The sequence below is a fragment of the Streptopelia decaocto genome (genome assembly GCF_964273445.1).
Source record: "Streptopelia decaocto genome assembly, chromosome: 10".
In the NCBI taxonomy this organism is placed as follows: Eukaryota; Metazoa; Chordata; class Aves; order Columbiformes; family Columbidae; genus Streptopelia; species Streptopelia decaocto.
The window spans coordinates 6,089,310-6,112,915 of NC_138665.1; the positions used below are offsets into that span (position 1 = coordinate 6,089,310).

Sequence of the window (23,606 nt, forward strand, 5' to 3'; positions counted from 1 at the left end):
AAACCTAAACTGGCTCATAAGGTTCAATTTCACTTTAGGAAATAGCTCAATAGACCCCTGTTAACTAAGAATTGAGTTTTCATAGTCATCAAATCAAGAAACTGATTCCAAATCTTTCACTGGGCTTTGGTAGAGATGCCTTGGCCATGTTGTGTAGCCCTAGTGCTGTACTTAAAACTCAAAGCTCTGCCTTTTGCTACAAGATGCTTTAGTTGATCCTGGGTTTGTGTAGCTCCAGGTGAATTAAGCTGATTCTGTGTTTTCAGCCTGATGCTTGGTAGTGTGTTTAGGCAAAGAGCCAGGACATTCCTAATGCCAGGTAGGTGATGGGTCATGTCTCTAAATGCCTCCGATAATGAGATCACATCTGACACACCAACGGGTCTCCTGCTTGACTGAAAATTTGTACATAGTGTTCTCTGTAGATTACTGGGCAGGGGAGGACCCCAAATGCTCAGCTTTTCAAACTTTTAAATTATGTGCTGTATTTTTTTAATATAATGCTACACCTGTTCTGATAACAAGTTGGGCCCTAAAGTATCGCAGGTAGTGTGTCTTCTAATGCAGGTTATGGTTTTGACTATAAAGAGGCTAAAAAATGTTGAGCACATGTATTGTATATAGATATTAAAAAAAAGATTCATTTATTCTAGAAATCTCATGCCTAAACACATCTGCTCATCTCTGAAATCAACACAGAGCTCTGAGTATCCCATGTTGGGGTGGGGGAGAAAGCAAATGTGGTATGGAAAGGTTAGCTGACTTGAATCTTCTTTGTGTATTGAGCTTCCATATTTCCCTCCTCTGACCCCTTAATATCTGTTTGTCACTCCCTTTGTGCTATGGACTGTTGTAGCTGACTTGTTATGCTTTGTAACGGAGTATGAATGCAGTTTTTAAAAAACCTTTTCTCAGTAATTGAGCTGTGGAGGGAAGAATTGTGTAGTAAGTATTTTTTCCCCAAAACTATCACAAATATGCTCATAAGCTTCAGGCTTGGTTAAACTCTCGTGCAAAACCTGACATCTACTGGTGGCAACCATAATTGGACTCAGTGTGGAGGCATGTGCTGAAGAGCCTGTTTTGTTGAAGTTCTGGCCACTTTGGTCATAGGTGTTGGGTTGTACCTTGCCCTAGAGTAAATGGTGTTTAAGGATAAGTTTCAAAGTCTAAAATTTTTGGGAAAACTGTAACTATACTTATGTAGAAGCATAGGTATTAATAAAGGTGATTGGACTTTAACTGTATCTGCTTTGAACACCTGTGTAATGGCTAAATGATAAAATGTGTAGGCTTACATTTTAGACTAACTTTTGTAAACAGTCTTATGCTGATTAAAAACTTCTATTCTTTTTTCTTTAAAGGCTTGCCATGGATGTACATCTTTATCCAAATGTGATTGCAGTGGAGTAAAAGGTGAAAAGGTAAATATCATTTGTGTTTGGTTGTGGTTTTTTTGTTGTTGTTGTGTTTTATATACTGGCAGACCAACACAAACCACTTGAGCCATATACCACCTTCAGATAACTGCCACCCAAGGAAGCAGCTAGTTATTGGCCAAACATGTGTTCTTGTATCAAGCAGAGTAAAAACCATCCCAAACAACTGGCCCTATGTGGTTCTTTCAGTGCAGCAGGCTGCTATGGGCTGCCCAGACAGTGTACTATGGCCAAGAGATGTGTGTTGACACCTCAGAGCTTTCCTGCTTCCATGCAGCTTTGACTTCAGTCTCACTGCCTGAGCTCTATGTATCTGTGCAGTAATTAATGTTTCTATCACCATTATTTCTTATTGTTTGACAGTTCTGTGGGGTGTGTGGTGGTGGTTTTTGTTACCCCTTTGAGGAAACAGGTGCCCAGGATTTCTTTTAGTTATAGTGGCATGTAGATGCACAGCTTGCTACTTGTGTGAGTTGAGCCTTTTCTCAAGTGTAGGAGGCTGGTTGTAAGTAAATTGTTGTTAAATAGTTCACATGTAACTGCTGTTGTCATGAGGAATGAATATGATATGATCACTGCAAGGGGGACAGACTGCCTGAAACATTTCCCCTCTTAGTCTTGTAAACAGCTTGCTTAAGATAAAATGGAGTCGTCTTAAAGATGTTAACTGATAATGAAGAGTTTGATAAGCCTGTCTTATCAAACCACTTACCATATCTCAGCAAAGTTCTAGAAGAGCTTCAGTGCTCCAGATTAGCTTGACACATTTCAAAGGTGATTTTTGACATTGCATAAACAGGTGTAACCTCAAATGAACAAAAGCAATGCAAAATAATCAGTCACTGCATTGGCACCATAATGTGCTGATGCAGAATTTTGCTATTGGCTGAGGTTAAACAAGGCAGATGTCCAAAATCCAGAGTAATTCTTGGTGCCATACCTGCCATCCAGGTAGCTCCAGACAGATAAGTTGATTCCTTAGCACTTACTTGCTTTCAGTTCAGGAAGTTTATTCCCAATTTATACACCTAGTGAAGAACAGTATCCCCTTGATAGCAAGCTTTCTGAGTTGGATTTGGTTAGCCAGACATGAACCTTGTTGATGGATTCCTACAGGATCTTCAGATGCAGGTAGCCACACCAGAGGTATCCTGACAGTAGTCACAGGACTATTTCAGGTTTAGTTTGGAGGCACTTAAGCATTAGGCTTGCATTCGCAATACAATCGTAACAGGTGCAACTTTGCAGAACCTTTCTGTAATTCTAAGTTGGCCTTTTTCTGACTAGGCACAGCTGTTTTGTGAACTCAGTGAGCACATGGATATCATCTGGCTAGTGTGGATAAGGAAAACCTAGAAGTAAATGTTCTGGCTGAGTCAAATCAAGCAATTTTTTCCTGGTGATCCAGCTTTGTCTTTATTATTGTTACACACGCAGGGACAGTGACTCACTTTGATACATTTGAGTCCTTCAGCATCATTAATGAAATGGAAATAATCACCTTTGTTCGGTAAAGAACATCTTGGGACTGTTTAGAGTCAGAAGAAGCTTTTTGTCCAAATATAGTCAACAGCTGAAGCATATGAGCCTTGTCCAAGGTGAAGGTCTCAAGTGTCATGTATTGTGGGTTTGTTTTCTGCTCCTTCACCCTGTTCTAGGCAGTTTTTAAGGAGAGCTGCACGGAGGAAACTTTTCCACTTTTAGTTTCCAACTTCTGGCCTTTTCTGCTGTGAATTATAGCAAGACCTGAGCATACGAGTGGGAAGCTTGCTAACCTTTTGTGCAAAGGAATTGGGGAAGGAAAAAAAGCCTTCAATAAAACAAGCATAGCATCAGACCAAATATTTGTATAATGGTTCTGCATCTTCCTGGAAAATCCTCAGGAGGCTGCACATTGATCTAAGTTTAATCTTTAAATAAAATAAAAACCAAAAAATACACAAAGAAAAAAGAGCTTCTCCTATGCTAAGACTATTTTGTTTGTTGGGGTGGGGGGGCGTGTAATGTTTTTTGGTGTGTGGTTTTTTAAGTAGCCCTTTAGAAGCTCGTGGATGATCATGTACATTTTATGTAAAGGAACAATGAAAAGAAAAGCCCATATTAAATGTGATATTTTACTAGTGGGACTGGTTTGATCATATCTGCACACACCCCATTATGTTATTTGCCCCATAATAACAAAACTCTCAGTATTTGATGCATTGATGGATTCAGTAGTTCAGCTCTGAGGAACCACAGGAGTTCTTTGTCACATAATGCCTTCTCTTAGAAGTTCTTTGGGGGGGGACGGGGGCTATGAGGTTTGGGGGCTTTTTTTGCTGTTGTGGTTGAGTTTTTTTGTTGTTAGGTTTGTTTGTTTGTGGTGTGTGTTTAGTTTTTAGGGTAGGGGTTTTTTTGTTGGGTTTTTTGTGTAGTTTTTTTTCACAAGACTCCCGAGAAAGTTTGTCTGGAGCTACTACAAGACATCAAGGACTATCTTAAGATGATTAGGTTGATCCATCACATTTTACCACTTATACATGTTTGATGTAAGTTTCCAAACCTGATACTGTCTTCATCTCAGCTTTCTTGCAGATATTATCTTTATTCCAGTTGAGTGTAAACTGCTACTACAAGAAGTTTCAGGCTTTTACTTTGTATTTGACACTTGACATTTGGTGTTTATGCTTCCTTTTCCAGTGACCTCCGAACCAGGAGTCAAGCTCTATAGCTCCTTGCATAATTGGTGTATGGAGAGTATTAGACAAGGAGCTGTTTAAACAATCACTGCTCTTTGACTCTCCTATTGAGAATGTGACAATGGGCTTGTAGAACTACTGGAAGCCGGGCTTACAGAACCTGGTTCTGTACTGGGAAGGCAGGAAAAGCTTTGTCAAGTGCATGCAGCTGAGCTCCATGCTTCTGTTCCACTGTTTCACTTCTGGCCAGCAACCAGCTTCCTCAGCTTCCTCAGCCAAGTCGCTGTCCACTTGCATTAAGTCAACTGAGAAGTGCTGCTTTGTTCAGCTTAGCAGAGCCTTGTGCGTTCCTTTTGGGACTCAAAAGTAGCCTTCTTCCTAAGCACCCTGGCATTCCCCGCAGGATATCCAAATTTGAACAGATCAGGTAAAGGTAATACTAATTGAATTGTAACAAATAGAACTATATTGTCTTACCTTGGGGAGCCACAGCTCCTATTTAACTGCTTATGTGCTGCCAGTGATTCTTGTTTAACTCTGCCTCTGTCATGAGCCCTTATAGCATCAGTAGCAAGAATCAAAGCGCAGTCAGCTATTTTTTTCGGAAGCCCATAGTACAATTGCTGACAAAAATTTGTACGCAAAAGTTTTCTAACTCTGCTCAGGCCCACCTTAATAAACTTAAATATAAAATGGACAGGGTAAAAATCAATTATATTGAAAATAGTATAATGAAGAAATAAGAGTAATTTAGCAGAGAACTCAGTAAAATTGATTGGAGCTGGGAGCCAGTGTGCTGTTACAGTAAGAGTATTAAAACTGACGTAAATTATTAAGCTGCTAATATGGGTGCTTATAGGAATTGCTCTCACTTTAACTGGAAGAGAAATGTATAATTGCTTCTCACTTAAGGAACTGGATGATGATTGGGTTTTAAATATTGCTTGACACTTTTGAGATTAACCTACTTTAATGTTTAAAAGCTAGTTCATGAGTGAAGCTAGCTAAAGAAATAAACACAACAGATACTGCACAAGTCATACTGTTTTTTATTAGAAACTGCTTCGTGTAGATTATTGGGCTGGTTTTACCTCAGCTGAAAACAAGATCCAAAGATACTGGTAAGATTGGCTTGACAGAGACTGGGGAGGATGAGGGGGAGGGTGCTGAATCTCAGCTGCTCCAGCTGTTGGAGATTGAGAGCCAAGGGCTACAGCAAGCACGCTGCATGCATCTCAGTCACCAAGAGGGCACGTACCCCAAGACTGTGGGTTTTGCTTTTAAATGGCAGTACCTGCTGCTGCTGAAACAGGCTTTCATACCTTCCCTTAGCTAGATTTTCTGGTTTCTCCTCTGGGACCTGTGTGGCCAAGTTTAGAGCTGTCAGTGAACTGATCCTGCTGAAAACAAGTTTCTTTGTAAAACAGGTTACTTTTGAGCCTGATCAGTTTCTTCATGCAAGTTATGTTGTAGCACAGCTGTTTGTGTTGCTGTGATAGAAACAATGTGGCTTAAGGTGGGACTGACCCTGTTTTTCACAGCACCTTGAACACTGTTCCCCTCAAAATAACTGCAGATATATTTTACTATTTTCAGTGAGCAGAAATATTGGGTTCTACCCATTCAAATTAAGTTAAATTGATTAAGAAGGTGTTAGTTTTTAAATATGGCTAGTCCATGGCCTTTTAAAGGAGAACTTCACAAGGTGCTGAGTCTGTGTTTGTTAATCACAATATAAAGAACACAACTCCAAAGACTCAACTGAGCTGCACATTTCTAATATGGGATCTCGTACAAGCTTGGTGCCTGTGCTTATGGCAAGAACAGCTTGTAGTATCTGAGCTCTGAAGGCATTTAAGATATTTTGCCTTTGTAGGCAGATAAAAAAACCCATACTCCTCACAAAGGAAAAATATCTTCTTCTTGGACTCTTTGGATGTATATTCTTGAAACTCTGAGTCTCAGAAGATAATTCCCTCAGAATGCCCTTGATCCCTGTTTCCTTCTGCCTTTATCATGGTGAAACTTAGCACAGATGTCACCCAAGCTCAGCTTTTCTTTACAATGTTGGATGCAAATTGCAAAGTAGTTAAATATTTTCAGATTTTAATCACTTTGTCAAGAATAATTACATTATTGGTGTCTGTGCTTCATAAATGTTGACCTGAACTGCACTAGTATGGGCCTGTGTTCTGAAAAGTTTACAACTCTGATGACCATTAAACTTCAACTGTTTCATCTTACAAAAGAAAGTACATTGTGCACTACCCAGGGACTTCAATCCCACTGTATCCATAATCATATAATGTCCACTTTTGGCACTGACTTTTTGGGAAGACTTTTTAAAAGTGTCTTTTCAGTTTTGCCATGTTCTTGCAAGGCAGCAGGCAGTTTTTCCTGGCAAATTTGTAGCATGCGAATCTTCATGAAAACAGTGTATCTAAGGTGTGCAATAGGAAAAGTCCGGAGACAGGAGCAGTGTCTGAAAACTGTTCTTGCTTGTGAAATCCCTCTATACACCATTGAACTAGAAGACACTGTTCCAGAGAGCTGGATCAGCTTAGTTTCTCTGCCTACCCAACTTGCCCACATTTCTTTCTCCATCCAATTTTTTTGATCAAAAATAGTGATGATAGTGCAGCTTTTTCCTCTGTAATTAGTTTGATACGGTTCCCCTGGGAAGTGTCTGCTGTAATCTCTCAGCTGTTCCCAAGCAAGTCCTTCAAATCATCTGTTCACCCTTGGGGGTAATTTGCTAGTAAACTCCACAGGAGTTGCTCTGGCAACAGTTTGCTCATGCCAAGGCTCTCATTGTTGCTGCTCACTTTCAAAGTGGGCTTGGAAAGTGCTCATTTCAGTTTCAACACTGCAGTTTACTAGCAGCATCTGTTACTGCTTCCATTTTTCTTGCTGAACTGTTTGGCCTCTTATGTTTCTTTTTCAGTTTAAATGCTTTGGCTTCCCAGTTCTGTGGCTACTTAAAAGTGGAGACCTCAGAGTAGTTGCATTTTAAAGAACAGTTCTTCAGCCTTAGATGACACATAAGGCCAACCCTCTGCTAAAAGTCTGTTCTAGTAACCAGTTGCAGATGTTACTTTCTCTAACAAAAATGTGAAGTGCGACCACACTGACATTAGCAGACATTGTGTAGCCTAGCTAGCACCTGACACATCTGACATGCCTCTTGTATGCAGGTGTGTTTCCTTAGTGTGCAAACACAGTTCTTGCCAGAGCTTGCTCCAAATTCTGGCTCTGTGTAATGTTTTCAGACACTCCCAAATTCCTTATTCTCCGTCCTTCAGGGACACTCTAACCCTTTCATATCCTGGATGGAGATAGAGACACTCCTCCAGTCCTGATTTTTCGGATGTGGTAGCATGCCAGCTGTATAGCTCCATGTGAAAGTACAGCCTGGCACTTTGTGTGTAAAAGCAGTCTGCACTCTGACTGTCAAACTTAAGCCAGCCTCAATTTAGGATGTAATTCAGCATTTCCACAGGGGAGAATAAAGAATGTCTGTCCTGTATGAGAGTGCAGTATGTGACCTACAGTATAAGAGGAGTATGTTTATATTTTAATTAAGAAGAAACCAACTTTAGCAGACCAGCTAATGAGCTGCCCATTCCTATCCAAGGAATCCTTCTCAATCTCACTGTGTAGGTAGGATGAAGTATGGTTGTTTTCTCTGTAGAGTTGCAGCTCTTGCTTGCATTCTGCCTTTAATCTCTCATCTGAAAGATTTTCCTCATGTTTCCAATAAATAGTACAGCATGTAGTGGAACAGAAGGCAAGAAGAGAAGCCCTGTTACTTTCTCTGAATTTTTTTCTGACATCTCAGTGTCTTGTAAATGTTTTAAACACAACTCACAGTTCCTGCTCCCAACAGTGGAATACAGAGCACCTACCTGAGCAGTACAGTGAGAAAATCAGGATTTAAGAATGAGATGTAACACTGCTGTCGTGCTCAGTATACAGATGCTTAGAGCAAATAAAGGGGAAATGAGTAAAGCCTTAATGTTGCCTTTTGCATATTGTGCTTGAGGCTGCGCTTAGATACTTCTGTCTGTTTGCAATCCACAGCCTTCAGATCTCTGCTACTGTTGTCTTGAAGATGTGAGATTGCTGGTTTGGTTCTGTCACCTAAGAAGAGCGAGGCAGGACCTCCCAAGTTCCTAGAGTGCCAGAGCTGATAGACTGCCAGATAATAGGTGTGGGAGCTACTACTGCCATTGTTGCTGAAGCAGTGCAAGAAAGTAAAAATTCAGGATTGAGTGGCTTAAAGAGAATGTGCAAAAGCTTGCACAACTCTAACCTAGTGATTAAAGTGTTTGTTATAGTCATAGGATTGTTTAGGTTGGAAAAGACCTTTAGGATCCTGGAGTCCAACCACTAACCTAACACTGCCAAGTCCACCACTAAACCATGTCCCTAAGCACATCATCTACATGTCTTAAACACCTTCAGGGATGGTGGCTCCACCACTTCCCTGAGCAGCCTGTTCCAGTGCCTTTGTGAACCCTTTCCATGAAGAAGTTTTTCTTAATATCTGACCTAAACTGCCCTTGGTGCAACATGAGACCATTTCCTCTTGTCCTATCACTTGCTATTTGGGAGAAGAGACTGACAGCAATCTTGCTACAATCTCCTTTCAGATAGTTGTGGAGAATGATAATTGTCTCCTCAGTCTCCTTTTTTTCCATGCTAAACAACCCCAGTTTTTATGAGGGGCAGTTGAGGGACTTGTGCTCCAGGCACTTCACCAGCTTTATTGCCCTTTTCTGAACTCTCTCTGACCCCTCAATGTCTTTATTGTAGTGAGGGGCCCAAAACTGAACACAGGATTCAAGGTCTAGCCTCACCAGTGCCCAGTACAGGGAGATGATCACTGCCCTGGTCCTGCTGGCCACACTATTCCTGATACAAGCCGGGATGCTGTTTGCCTTTTGACCACATGGGCACACTGCTGGCTCATGTTCAGCTGCTGTCAATCAACACCCCCAGATCTTCCTCTGCCAGGCACTTTCCAGCCACTCTGCCCTGAGCCTGTAGCACTGCGTGGGGTTGTTGTGACCCAAGTGCAGGATCCACTGCTTGGCCTTGTTAAATCTCATACAATTGGCCTCAGCTCAATGATCCAGCCAGTCTGGATCCCTCTGTATGGTCTTCCTATCCTCCAGCAGATTAACACTCCCAGCCAATTTGGTGTCATCTGCAAACTCACTGAGGGTGCACTTGATCCCCTCGTCCAGATCATTGACAAAGATATTAAAGAGAACTGGCCCCAATACTGAGCCCTGGGGAACATGAATTGTGACTGGTTGCCAACTGGATTTAACTCCTTTCTGCACAGCCGTTTGGGCTTGGCCATGCAGCCAGTTTTTTATCCTTCGAAGAGTACACCTGTCCAAGCTGTGAGGTGCCAGTTTCTTCAGCAGAATGCTGTGGGAAACAGCATCAAAGGCTTTACTAAAGTCTAGGTAGACAGCATCCACAGCCTTTCCCTCATCCACTAAACAGGTCACCTTGTCATAGAAGGAGATCAGGTTAGTCAAGTGTGACCTGCCTTTCATAAACACATACTGACTGGGCCTGATTGCTTAGTTGTCTTGTATGTGCTGTGCGATGCCACTCAGGATGATCTGCTCCATGATCTTCCCCAGTGCTGAGGTCAGACTGACAGGCCTGATTTTTACCCATAAACACTTGAGCCTATAATCACCATCACTCCCTGACACACATGGCTGTCCCACTTCCTCTCCTTTGTTGCCTGTCCCTTCTGAAGAATTGATAGTCATCCATTGCTGCACTCCAGTGTGTGAGTCATCCCACCATGTTTCCATGATGGCAACTATATCATAATTTTCCTGCTGCACAGTGGCTTCCAGCTCCTCCTGTTTGTTGCCCACGCTGTGTGTGTTGGTGTAGATGCACTGCAGCTGGGCTATTGATCCCACCACCTTTTTTTGGGGGGAAGCCCTAATTCCTATGTGACCATTCTTAGATGCTTCTGTTTTCTAACACATCCATAACCCTTGTGACTTTGGTGCTGCATGGATCTCCATCCCATTCCTCCACCAAGAAGGCAGACTGATGGACCCCAAACATTGGCTGCTGTCCCGGTCTTATTTTTAGTGAGCCTAGTTTTATCCCTTTCCACCTACAAACGTTAGGATGGAACATTCCTTTGGCGGTTCCTGTAGTTTTTGTGAAAAAAATAATTGGGGTAAATAAACACAGGTATTTTTTGTAGATAGGAACCAAACCCACCAATCAAACCTATCAGTAGAGCAATAAGGAATAATGCTTAATAACTGCCTGTTTTGTAAGCAGTTATATATCCTGGTTGGTGTAACAGAGTTTTAGGAAATACCTGTTTATGTACTTAGAAAATGTACCATTATATATATATATATATATATATATACATATATATATAAACACACACATCAAAATGTTTATTAATTCTGATATTTTCTGAATTTTCTGTACCAATTGAAAATTTAATATTTACTGATTTTTGTGAATCCATGATATATAAGGAATAAAAGTAAATGTTTTATGAATTTGCAGCTGTGCATATTCTGAAACCATAGGTGACATTGTTAGCTTACATTGACAAAGGGCAATATGTGATGGTGTATGGTATTTGTTACACTATCGTGGTTAATCATTGCATAAACATTTAGTAAAATGTAGTTGCTGCTGGAGAGCTCATGATTTTGGGAGGACTTGACAGGTAAAAAGAGAAAGAAATACATTTTTGCTGTCTTGTATCTGTCTCACTTGATTTAGATTGTAAGCACTTTGGGCTGGAACCTTGTTTATGTTGTGGTTTTGTACAGTGTTTGGCCTACAGTGCACGACTGGGCTCTTAGTTGCTTTTATATTGCAAATGACAATCTCGCAACTGTGAAATAATAAACAACAGTCATAGTATAGCAGCAATTTACACCCCTTGGAGAGTTTTTATAGGTATTGCAGCAGAGGTGAGGTTTTGGGAGAGACTTAGTAACTAATAAAGCTGTGGTTTTATAGGAAGGGGTGGGAGTTCTATGTATTTAAGCAGCACAGGAGAAACAGATGGTTGAATTATTTTGGTAAATAGGTGGCTTAAATACTGGATAAACATCGTATGAAACCTGTTTAAGTGGTGCAATTAAATGCAATCTGTGTGTATGATCAGGAATTTCTGTAGATAAGCAGGTGAGATGTTTAATCATAATGTTAGTTTGTCTCTATGATTACTTCCTACCGAAAACCAGAAAGATAATGCATTTTCTGAATTTTTCTATTATAACTTGTGCATTTGTCATGTTACACTTCCACCACCGCCTCTTCTTTTTGTAGGGTGAAAGGGGATTCCCAGGCTTGGAAGGACAGCCAGGTTTGCCTGGATTTCCAGGACCGGAAGGACCACCTGGTCCGAGAGGCTCGAAGGTAGGAACCAATCCACTGGAACAGCATGAGAATGCTGCGTAGGGTGAGCTTGCCTGTAGGCCTGATCCTAAATCACTCTAGAACTCCTGACTACCATTGGTTTAACAGTTAGAATCTTCAGATGTTGGGATATGACACAGGTTTTTTGGTTGGTTGATCTGAACAGTCAACTAAAAAAAAAAGATTCATCTAAGTTTCCTATTCTTCACTACACATGTGCCCACAAATGCCACATGGGCACTTGTATCCTCTTACTAGGTATTGCACAGGCAACTGAGGAATGTTCCTTGCTTTCCCTGGAGAGTTTTAGTTTATTTTTATTTGCTACCAATTTACATAATTATGGTTAGATGGTGCACTATAGTATTGAAAAGTTGAAAGGCTTCCTCTGAATGCATCAATGTTTAATATACACAAGGTTATCCAGAATCTGCTGCTTCTTTTGCAAATGCTCACTGTGTAAACTAAGAGAAGCACATCAAAAAGAAATAAAGAAAAAAAACAAGTAGTGGATGAGAAAAAAATGAGTCTACACTAAAAGATTAATTGGATATAGCAAGAATGAAACAACAGAGAGGTCTTGGGCATGAAATTTTAATTACATTTTTATTCCATAAATGCCTTTTCTTCTCAAGATTTTGATATGAAGTTCTTAATTATCGTAATACAAAATAATAATAGTGCAGTATCGTTCACATTTAATCTTGTATCTCTTGTTTTGCCCACGAGAGGTCACTGTAGGATGGTTGGTGAAAACACGTGACAGGTATCTGCTTATATGCAATCTTAAATATCTTTGATCCTTTTTAAAAACATTTCCTCTAAGTCATGGTGTAACAAATACTTTTCAATTAGAAGTCCAACTCCCAGATTAAAATAAGTTTGCACCCTTTTACTCACGAAATGACAACTAATACAACTTTTAGTCCACTTACTATAAACACGTTAAAGAAATATTTTTCATGTTTACAGTTTAATTTGATAGAATGGCAGATTGCAAACTTGAGTGTGGGTTTTATTGTTCATTGGTTGTTGTTTTTTGTTGTTTTTTTTTTTTTTTTAGGGTGATGATGGACTTCCAGGGCCTATTGGACCCAAAGGAATCAGAGTGAGTATTGATGCAGTTTCAGGGTGACATATGAGGATTATGGATAAAGACTGTCAGGCATTGAGTGGGTCCTCACAGAAATGGTGATTTATGGTGTAAAAACCTTAAATACGAAGAGTAATTTACCTTCTAGCTAGAAGAGATTGTATTACTTGTTACTGGTAACGTTAAGATTTCATAAGTAGCACAATCTTACGTATTGCTGGTATTACTTTCATAAATTCATTCAAGAGAATAGCTCAAATAATTATTTGGTCTGTTTTACTCTATGGGACCTAAACAAGTGCCAGTAACTTTGCTTCAGTTTATTCTGAAGTAGATACAGGTTTTGTGCTTTTGCTTTTTCTTTTTGTCAGATCCCTCAGCTAGTGACAATTGATGCATCTCTGACTTAATTGGGACATATCCATTCTCCACACCATGAGTGTTCATTTATTTTCTCTGTGTATCTACATATGATTACTTTAATTGTTCTGCATTGTTTTCTCTGTGTTTTTGTTGATATTTCCCTGAAAGAAGGGTAAGAACCTTGATGGCTGTCCTGCATGCCATTCTTTTTTTTTTTTTTTTTACAGGTGATTCAGATATCTCATAAAATCATAGAACTATTTCAGCTGGGGGAGACCCTCAGGATCCTAGAGTCCAATTATAACCTAACCTAACTCTAGTACTAAACCATGTCTCTAAGAACCTCTTCTCCAGGGATGGTGACTCCACCATTTCCCTGGGCAGCCTGTTCCAATGCCCAACAGCCCTTTCTGGGAAGAATGTCTGTTTTTCTTTACTTATATATGCACAAATAGGTTACATTTAGCAACATCTTGGTAAATCTGTTTGCCTATCCGTTCATATCACACTGTTTAAAACATATGTGGTTAATTTCCTTCTAGGGACCACCAGGGCTTCCAGGATTTCCAGGAACACCAGGACTTCCTGTGAGTAGGAATGGGCTGTATAGATAGAAATCTGTTCCCTTTTGTCTTTCAGGCCTAGAAGAGAATCCTACAAGCTAACTCTTCTTCCTTCTTTTCCTCTTTAAAGGGATTACCAGGACAAGATGGGCCACCAGGACCTCAGGGTATCCCAGGATGCAATGGAACAAAGGTGGAATCCCTTTAAAATTCTTGATAACGCAACAATAATATGATAAAGAGCTCTTATTCTCCTGGCTGTAGCCAATAGGTTTAGTTTATTATGTGCATCAGTACTTGCTGTTACTGAGTTGTGCAGGTAATTCCAGGATAATTCAGACTACACACGCGTCTGAGAGAAGGGATCATGGTCTGGTACTTAAAACGAAAGTTTTGCCAGAAATTGCCAGCACTAGGACACAACATATGTGCTATGTAGCCAGTATTGTTAAATTCCCTGTTCTAATCCTTGATTTTTTTAGTTAACAACTGAGTGGAGCATCCAGTAATTAGATCATAGTATCTACTAATAAAAACTCATTACATAACAGTGGGACATTTTTGATTATTAATTTTTAATAATATTGTATTGAAAATACTGATTCAGTATCCCTGTTAGAAGGAGTCATTTTCATTCAGACATTTTGCCTAGCTTCACATTATGGTCTTTCCATAAGAGAAGTTGATCTTGGGTAGCACTATGTGTGTTTTCCATCTCTGTAGTATAGTACTTTGCCTGGAAGTGTGTGGAAATACCTAAATGTGGAAAGTTTTCTTTCAGTCAGTTGTGAGATTTAACAAACTATCCTATAGCTTGTTGCTATACAATTTGCTACTCTGGAGTCATAAGCTAACCAAGAAATTGGACTTTTGGGTCAAAATTGATCTGTTTTTGTTATGTTGTGTTTTGGCTAATAATTTTCTTCATCCCCAAGGGAGAGCGTGGATTCCCAGGCAGTCCAGGTTTTCCTGGTTTACAAGGGCCTCCTGTAAGTAAACAATTTCCAGATCCAGACCTGTAATCTATGGAAAGACATCTACTTAAACCTGTGAAAGATAAACATCAGCCTCTTTTTGCAGTTGTTCTTTTAATAAATAAGAATATATTAATTTTTTTTATCGCTCAGATGTCCAATAAGAGTTTTTCTGCTGCGTGCCGTGCACGTGCTAATAAAATCCCTTTGAATTATCGTGCTGAGACGCTTTGCCACCTGCGGAGAAATACAAATACTTGCATATGTGTCTGAGAAGTATGATCTTGATACTGTCATCAGGTACATCTAAAGAGTCTTACTGGTGATTAACAGGGCAGAAAAAAGGGACAGTGTAGAGTGTTTTCATTATAAAATACGAGGTATAGCAAAGTGACTGTCAGAACCGAAGTACAAGCAGAAAGAAGGGTTGTAGACAGGATGGATAATAGGAGGCAATAAAGACATAAATTGCTAGGAAATGGAAATAGTCCCTTTAATGCTCAACATTCACTGTGAAAGTATTTCTCAAATTCTTCTGTTTGATTCTAAAGATCATAAAGCATTTTGTCCTGTTTCATATCTTTTTTTTAGATTTCTATCTTTAATGCTTACCTGATGATGTAGGTCTGATTAGTGGTTTGCAAATAACATACCAATAATTAATTTCTATTGATCTTTCTTTTATTTTTTGTTTCTTTTAAACAAAGGGACCCCCTGGTCTGCCAGGTATGAAGGTGAGTGTTCTGTACTAACCAGGCAGGGGTGTGCAGTGTGATCTGGCATGAGAAACCTGCTTGCTTTTATGCAAGACCATGTGCATCGACTGGAATCTGGAGTGACATTCTGCAGAAAGCTTAGTGTTTCTAGGCCACTCCAGTGCAACTAACTGGAAAATCTGCAGTAGCTTTACTCAATTTTTGTTGGTAGTTCCAGAAGTAGCAGACTGTTTTCTGAAGCTGGTTTCCTTGGGGGTGTGAGGGACGGTGTCTGTGTTGTGAGGTACCAAGTTAGCAAAATGCCTGTGAAAACCCAAATGCATCGGTGATCTACCTGTGCATGCTCGGGAACACTACTAGAGGCTAAGCAATAATAACTTAAAATAGCCAATGAAGAGATTAGTGCAACATCTTATGTTCTTTATGGAAATGTGCTTTCTACTGTATAGATTGCCACGTAGATGGCTTTTTCTCCTAATGTAAATAGTCTCAAAATCTGATTTTGGACCTTAAGGACTCCTTTTATTTTTAAGGAGGTGTTTGTTGTATCTTTGACCTATTTCAGCATGGGCCAAAACATCAATTTTGGATCAAATCTATTTGAAAGAAACTTGACCCACAGAATTATTCAAATAAACATCTGAAAGGACCGCATAACACTGGTACTGGGAAATTGTGACTATTAAGCTGAATTGCTTTTCTCAGGTCCTTTTCTTCCCAATTGTTTTAAAGATATTAAAAGGCAAGCTGATCAGAATATATGCTTTAAAAATAAAGATCTTCCCTGAAATCAGTAGCAAACTGTGCTTCAGTATAGAACATGAAGCATGACTATTATAACAGCATACTCAGCATTAATCTCACGAGGCGGGATGTTGGAAAAAGCTGAATGAGCCTTTTTTCTCTTGTGTCCTCTCCACTGTTTTCACATGGAACTAGAATGTCTGTTTCTTTTGTGAAGCATTTGTATTTCAGTCCCCTAATCTTTTGGAATTTATGCTGATATATTCATACATATAAAAAGAGAGCTTTTAATAGTTGGTAGTGTTTAGCCATTTAAAGAGTCCTGATCTCTCCTAAAAAGAGTTATTCTTGGAGAATCTAGTATTTATATTAAAAAGTACTGCTAGGGTATAGGTTAACACTGAGTTTCTCAAAGGCTTAGGAGCCACTGTGTGTACTTTAGAGTCAGAATGGTGATAAAGAATTGTAAAATATGCAATTAGTTAAAGTCAGCTCTTTTTCTTCTAGGGTGAAGCAGGTGAAATAATTACATCATTGCTGCCAGGACAGAAGGGCGACCCAGGATTTCCAGGTCTTCCAGGGATACCTGTAAGTTGTATAAAGTACTATTAGGCTGTGTTCTGCCAAAGAGAGAGCATGAAAAGAATATACAAAGCACAGTTGGAACATTTGGTGCTAGGGGATCCGTATACTTACGTGAAGAAGCAGGGCTCATGTTTCATGTACCTTTAGTTTAGTGGCTGGAGGGAAAGTCCTTCCATATTGTTCACAATAAGGTGACCTACAGAGGCCAGAGATCCCCTGGTCAGGAAATTGGTATCCAGCAGGCAGCAGTACTCAAAGTTACTGACTTACTTCTTTTTTCCCCTTGCCTGTTCCCCCTCCCTAGACATTCTCTGTATCAGTTCTGGAGTTCCCTTCCCTCCTGCACCCGAGAGTAAAGCAAGTAACATCTGCCTTTCTGGGCTGTAGCCACTGGTTTAGATGGTGGGAAGAGAGAGTGATGTCTCAGCTGTTCTCCTCATGTTGCACCTCCTGAACAGTGTTTCTGTTCTCCCAGCAGTCTTCTGTGAAAACAGCTAGTGACTCCAGGCCCTGTGCTTCCCACTGAGCCATTCATTGCTTTAGTGGAAGAACAAGGGGAGCAGAAAATGAGTCTATCGGCTTGGACTGGACAGAAGCCAGAGACTCCCATTTCCTGGTACAGAGAGCAAGCCCCAGGCTATTCTGACCAGACTGAGCCTGTTAGCATTTCTGTTCCTCTGATCTGTGCTTCCCTATTGTCTGTTTCTGGCTGAGAGGAATCACAAATACAAAGTGTTTTGTTGTTCTCTCTCAGTGCATGAAAAAAAAGCACAAAAGTAGTTCAAAACAAACAAAAAAGCATTCCCTTATCCAAGCCAAAGAGATGTATTGATGTTGAGAGCAGAACACTTCTAACACGATGTATGCTCCTTTAGGCCTTTCCACAAGGACAGATTGGTAGGTTAGCGATCAGCTACTTAGATTTGACGTGTGCAGGGTGCCAGCTGCTGGGCTTTTTTGACCTTGAGGGTCTCACAGTTTCATACAAAGGTGCCTCTTTCATAGCCTTCTCCACTTTCTCAACAGGGCCCACCCGGCTCCATGGGAGTTCCAGGTCCAATTGGCCCCCCAGGGCCCCCAGGTTTGACAGTAAGTTTCTTTAACTTGTTACCCATAAAGTGTTAAATGGGGAGTTACTTCTTTGTTTCATGTTCTCAGAGGTAGGTCAGTAAAGTGCAGAGATCTTTGTAATCAAGACTTGATATGAAGACAACAGAGCAACCATACATTCAGTTCACCCTGAGCTGCTACTGTGCACATTTAAACGTGATATGTTTGAAACACTCAACCTGATTCCAGACCTCTTTTGCTTTAAATCAGACTGAATCTTTGTGTGGTCTCCTTATTTGTGTGAAACCTGAGAGACAAGATTTAGCTTATTTGGGCCAGGATGATTCTTTCATTGATGTTTAATACCTGACTATTTCATGTCATTTGACTCTCTCACTTAAAGGAAGAACTAGTTTCTTACATATTTGTGAAGTTGAATGGCATGAGGAAGAGCTGTCAGGTGCCCTGTCAACATGGGTATAATGCACAGGTGTCAAAGTAGCAACATTGTTGGTTTCAGGGTTTTGGTTTTGTTCTGGGCTTTGGAGTTTGTTTGGTTTTCTGCAAGGTGGCGGGCATGTAGAATGCTTGGAAATTACCTGTTTGTTTCTTTTTTTAATAGGGACCTCCTGGTCCACCAGGACTGCCAGGACCTAAGGTATTTTCTTTCCCTCACTTATGGTGGTGATGGACTCTTTTGTTTTTCTTTCTGTTCATTTGTGACTTCTAAGGGCTGATGAGTTATACTTTTTGCAGGGTAATATGGGGTTGAATTTTCAAGGACCCAAAGGTGAAAAAGTGAGTAGGTGATCATGATGATGTTTTTACTTATTACTTTAAAATACTTATGCATGCCTTTTTGGCTGGTATTGACTGTAACAAACTGTGGTTTTCTTGCACATTAGGGTGAACAAGGTCTTCAGGGACCTCCAGGGCCACCAGGACAAATCGGAGAACAGAAGAGACCAAATGACATTGAGTTTCAGAAAGGAGATCAGGTGAGTGGGAAACTACATCCACCTGCAGCCTCCATTGGTTTGGCTCATCTATACTCACATCCTGCTTGCTGCAGAGGTTCTATTATTTTTTTCTCGAAGTACTATGTCAGGCCTGAGTACTTTTCCTTTAGTAGATGGCAAGCCAGTCACGTTAGCTCAGTTACTTCCCTTAGTAGAATAACTATTCTTAATAAAGTCTCTTAAAGGAAGTTCATAGTAACAGTAAAAGCAGTTAAAATATTCTCATGCCTTGAAACACCCAGACTGGGACTTTCAAAGCTGTTTGGAGATTCCCATTAATTAACCAACTATGTCATCTATTGTGAAGAAGTCTTTAAAAATTTTAACTCCATTTCTTTTTTTTTTTTTTTTTCTCCTTTTTTATTTTTGTCATTAGTGATGCCCCAAGATTGATCTTCCTTGTGGTCTGAATAAAGTGCTTTCCCTGTTTCTGGCCTCTCAAAAGTAAATACCAAGTCATATTATGACAGTAAGCTCAAACTGTTGATTTGATTTGATTTATACATATCCTTCCCCACCCATAAATGCCAAAAAGTCATTGAGAGAGTAGCCATTTCTAAAGTTATTACATTTTTTCCTTCCTTCTTCACTGGGGAGCACAGTCTGAGTGTGTTGCCTTTGACCAATATTAACAATGATTTCAAAGTTTAAAAATTTGTTTTTATTTCAACAAAGGTTATGCTTGGTAGTACACAATCCGTAAAAGGTGTCAACATTACACTTACTTTTTGTGAAATACGCAGAGGGTTCTGGTGTGTACCTCCGCCTATGAGCTCTGACTGAAAAATCAAGTGTATAGATGGGCTTGTAAAAATCTGGGAGGTCTCCAAGAAAATAACAGAAACTCTGCACAGAAACCTTTTATGGATTCGGCAGCCTATAGCTTTTCTTTAGGTTAATGGTGAAGAGATATAAGAACTTGTGCAAAAGTGTAACAAGACAATATAGAAACCCTAAATTTAACACAGTGATCCTGTGACACCTTTCTGACAAACACACTATTGATCCTGATGGCCTCACCACTTCAGCAATTACCAGTAATCTTATTGACTGTTGTTCCTGTAATTTCAGCAGGATCTGGCATTTGTCTTTCCCCGTTCCTTTCCTTCTTTCCTTTCTTCTTATTGTTGTATAGCAGCTGCAGGTCACCAAACCAGCTGCTGCAGTGCACACAAGAGGCAGTTGTGTCTTAGTGGAGTGAATCACCTAAATAAACAGGATGAGCAGTTAATAAAATTTATAGATACACTTGAAGTTCCACACAAAGGAAGAATAAATGTGATTCATAGTACTTGGAAATCTAACTGACAGAAAAAAATGATTCTATTAAAAAAAAAAAAATCAACTGAGCTACTAGGGGAGAGATGGAGGCTTTAATCTGTTTTTTCTTTGCCCATGCTTGACAGGGTATTCCGGGTGATCCAGGCCCACCAGGACTTCCTGGGCCACAAGGCCCTCCTGTGAGTAGTCCTCTTTTAGTTCTTTTTGTGTTGTGTCTGTATCAGAACTGTAAATTCATTCTACTCTGGCTTATGGGCTCAGTTTAAGATGACGTTTGTGTGTCCAGGGTCTTCCCGGTGGCGTAAAAGGTGAAAAAGGTGAGCAAGGAGAACCAGGCAAAAGAGTAAGTAGTTTGTTTAACCAAACATTTATCTTTCCAATCAGTATTATCTTTGAGAATTAAGCAAATGTTGAATTCAGGTGGGGCCATCACTCTGTGGGTAAGAGACTTCTTTTTTTCTTTCCATAACCTGGCAAACTAGTAGGTGACACATCTGGTTCATGAAAGTGCTTCTAGCTATGGATCTCTCAGTGCTTTCTGCTGTCGACATGTAGATCTTGGATTTGGGGGCAGGAGAAACTAATTTGAATTATGTTATCTGGTTACATGTGGAAACCTTCTTCAAAGTAGTTGTCTGCTTGACCAAAGCAGCAGTTTTCTGTTTCCTTTTATGGAGGGTCTTCATTCAGTTTGCTATGTACTGGGTTGCCAAGCAGCATGAAATTGGTACATATTTCAGCTGGTCTATGTAAACTCATTCTCAGTGGGTTTACTTGTGAGGTGAGTCACAAAACCAAGTCTCTGAACACTGCATTAAGACCAGAAGTCCATTTGTCACTTCCCAAGAGACTCCTTCAGTTTGTGCTATCTGGGGAGGGGACAAGTCAGGACAGCTGCATCTGGAGATAGCATGAGTCACTTTGCTCCTGTCTGGATTCAAATCCATCCTGGAATTTAAATATACTTGGATATCACAGCTCAGAAAAACTCAGGAAGATTACAGAAGTGCTAAGAAATAGGCTGGACCAGCAAGGAAAAGACAAGCTGCTACCAGCTCAAAACATGCTGTATTTTCACTTTCAGAGCTACTGAACCCATAGTTTCATCAACATAATGAGCCCCTTCAAAAACCAAGCCACAAGTCTTGCTCAGATTAATTGGACAATACATAAGCTGGCAACAGGTTTGCCAGTTTCCATAGGAAAAAAATACAACAGAAACAAATGTTTGGTATTCTAGATAAAATCCTTCTTAGTTGCTTAGATTTACGGGAGGGCTTTGATTTGCCTTCGTTAAGGAACATAACAAATGAGGCAGATTTACAAAGCCAAAATTCTCATTGTATTTTGACTGCTTTTTGAATTGTATTTTCCAAGTTGCTTTTCTCTGTGAAAGTAAATGGGAACCACATAAATTGGCAAAAAATTGCCAAAAGCTTGTTTACCAACATTTTAATTTGGTTTTATTACTCTGAATTCAGGTATGGTGCATACTTAAAGTGCAGTTTTGCTATTAATTTCCTCTAAAGCTGCTTTTTAAGGCTCTATGTGATTCAGTGTGTCTCAAACCCATTTCAGATACACTCATAAAAATGTCAGTATATGTAATCAAACAGGTAGTTCTGAAAATTCACAGGAAATTCATGAATCACATTTTACTCTAATACACTGTATCTATCAGGTGAAACTTAATCACCTGTTGTAGTTATGTTCCAGCAGGCATTCCCGTCCATGCTGCTTCTGCAGTGTTGGCAGTAGAGTTCTGTTTGTCTTGCCCAGCGAATGGTCTGGAGTAAAGCGGAGCTTGAACTACTTCTATTGTAGCAATGACAAATCTGTTCAGCAAGAACATTTGGGTTTCAGAAGTCAGTTCTTTGGGCAGAATTGCACTTTGCGGTTTTGCTGATACTTTTCAGAAAATCCAATTTGGTTTAAAGGAGAGTTAAAATTCAAACAGAAAAATGTTTGTATTTAATTTTACTGGTCACGTTATACTAATTTCCTAATGAAATATGATGTTCTAATGTTTAGAGAGTTAGGATCTGTTTACCAAATTAAGGATTTCTCTCATGTTAAAATAAAGGGAGTTATTAAATACAACGAATAAGCAATTGTTAACTGGAGATCATTTTGTGCTGTATTAGCACAGTATTTTTTTTGAGATGTCTCATGTTTTTGCACTCTGGTTTTCAAAATGAAAACCTCAGTTTAGATAACTCCATTGATTATTTTTGGTTGGTCTCTTCAACATATTTGTCACGAGGACTGCCTTCTAGAGCAAATTCAGTTTATTGAAAAATGGGAAATAAGTAACACTGTTTCCGTAAGAATTCTTCACCACTGAAGCATTTTATTTCAATGCATGTTTATGTCTTTGAAGGGAAAGCCTGGCAAAGATGGAGAACCTGGTCAGCCTGGTAGGGATGTGAGTAACTCGCACATTTCTAATCTAAGCAGAATCCTTATACACTTTTCTTCTGATATGGAGAATATCTGAGTGCGATTATCTTTTCCTTCTTTTTTCTTGAAGGGTTTACCTGGTGGGCCTGGAATAAATGGTGCTCCAGGAAGAGACGGTGAAAAGGTATGCCAGGTTTTTTGTCATTATTGCTATAGTAGCTTGAAAATCTGCTGTCACTGAGTTCAGTTCTGGCTGAGTGTTAATTATGTTGCCTATGCTGTCACAGTGTTGAGGAATATTTGCAATAACTTTCTTGTGTACTAATGCATAGTATAAAAAATGTTCTTAATTTCATTGATAGGGTGAAAAAGGTGACATTGGTCCCCCTGGTCCTCCTGGAATTGTAAGTTGCTGATGTTTTCTTTCTGCATTTGGTTAACAGTGTTGTCTCATCATAGTTCTTGGGTGACTGTGAGTCACATCTCCAGGTATATCAATAACAGAATCAGTAATAATTTCATATATCCATAATAGAAACAATAGTTTCCTTCTTTTAAGATGGATTCTGTGCTCTAGGATTTGCTAAGTTGCAAACACAAGACTAGACTATAAGCTCAGACCAGCAGAAATTGAGTCAGCTTCACTGAAGCCGGTTCTAATCATGTTGGCTTGGCAGTAAAAGTGCTTCCTACTAGAGAGGGCTCTTTACTGGAATTCTACCTGGTAATTCAGTGGAGCAGGAAAAGCATCCTGTCTTTGGTATAAGGTTCAAAGTATGCTGACCCTCATGTATCTTTACCGTTCCAATGACTCTTCTTGACAAGTTGTTTCATATGAACATGAAACATTTACAGGTCATTTCAAGACCGGGCATTGATGCCACAGTGGGACCAAAAGGTAGCAAAGGATTGCCAGGACTTCCAGGAGCCAAAGGGGAGCGTGGATTCTCCGGTAGGCCGGGCCCACCTGGCTTGCCAGGTTCTCCAGGTAGGAGTGCAAGGATTAAAATAAGTTGTATGCTCAAATGTCTGAGTTGATATTTAGCTACACAGTCTTTTCACACTCATTTTGACAAATGGACTGAGCAGAAGAAGAAGGCAGAAATATTTAAAGCTACCCTTGAACTTAAAGGGTGGTCCTTAGCTTATGGGGATAATATGAGGAATTCTGCATATTCATTGCCCCTGCTGTGGTGACAGAGGATCCTAATCATCAAGGCTGTCAAACAGATACTAGTTTGATCTTAGGGGTAGTTTATCTCCT

The 23,606-nt window shown here is 39.8% G+C and overlaps 1 protein-coding gene across 2 annotated transcripts in view; it reads left to right on the forward strand.

Annotated features, from left to right (window-relative positions):
• Positions 1–23,606, forward strand: part of COL4A5 (collagen type IV alpha 5 chain) — an 83,190-nt gene that overhangs the window by 20,410 nt on the left and 39,174 nt on the right. For both annotated transcript variants that reach the window (XR_014184921.1, XM_082061566.1), the window contains exons 2-19: positions 1,365–1,424; positions 11,465–11,554; positions 12,618–12,662; positions 13,553–13,597; positions 13,704–13,766; positions 14,509–14,562; positions 15,255–15,281; positions 16,515–16,595; positions 17,619–17,681; positions 18,265–18,300; positions 18,399–18,440; positions 18,548–18,640; positions 20,068–20,121; positions 20,229–20,285; positions 22,323–22,367; positions 22,473–22,526; positions 22,705–22,746; positions 23,198–23,330. Coding sequence is in view for 1 of the 2 variants with exons in the window: in XM_082061566.1 (XP_081917692.1) it covers positions 1,365–1,424; positions 11,465–11,554; positions 12,618–12,662; positions 13,553–13,597; positions 13,704–13,766; positions 14,509–14,562; positions 15,255–15,281; positions 16,515–16,595; positions 17,619–17,681; positions 18,265–18,300; positions 18,399–18,440; positions 18,548–18,640; positions 20,068–20,121; positions 20,229–20,285; positions 22,323–22,367; positions 22,473–22,526; positions 22,705–22,746; positions 23,198–23,330 (1,084 nt within the window). In the remaining variant the exon portion in view is untranslated. The remainder of the gene's footprint in view (positions 1–1,364; positions 1,425–11,464; positions 11,555–12,617; positions 12,663–13,552; positions 13,598–13,703; positions 13,767–14,508; positions 14,563–15,254; positions 15,282–16,514; positions 16,596–17,618; positions 17,682–18,264; positions 18,301–18,398; positions 18,441–18,547; positions 18,641–20,067; positions 20,122–20,228; positions 20,286–22,322; positions 22,368–22,472; positions 22,527–22,704; positions 22,747–23,197; positions 23,331–23,606) is intronic.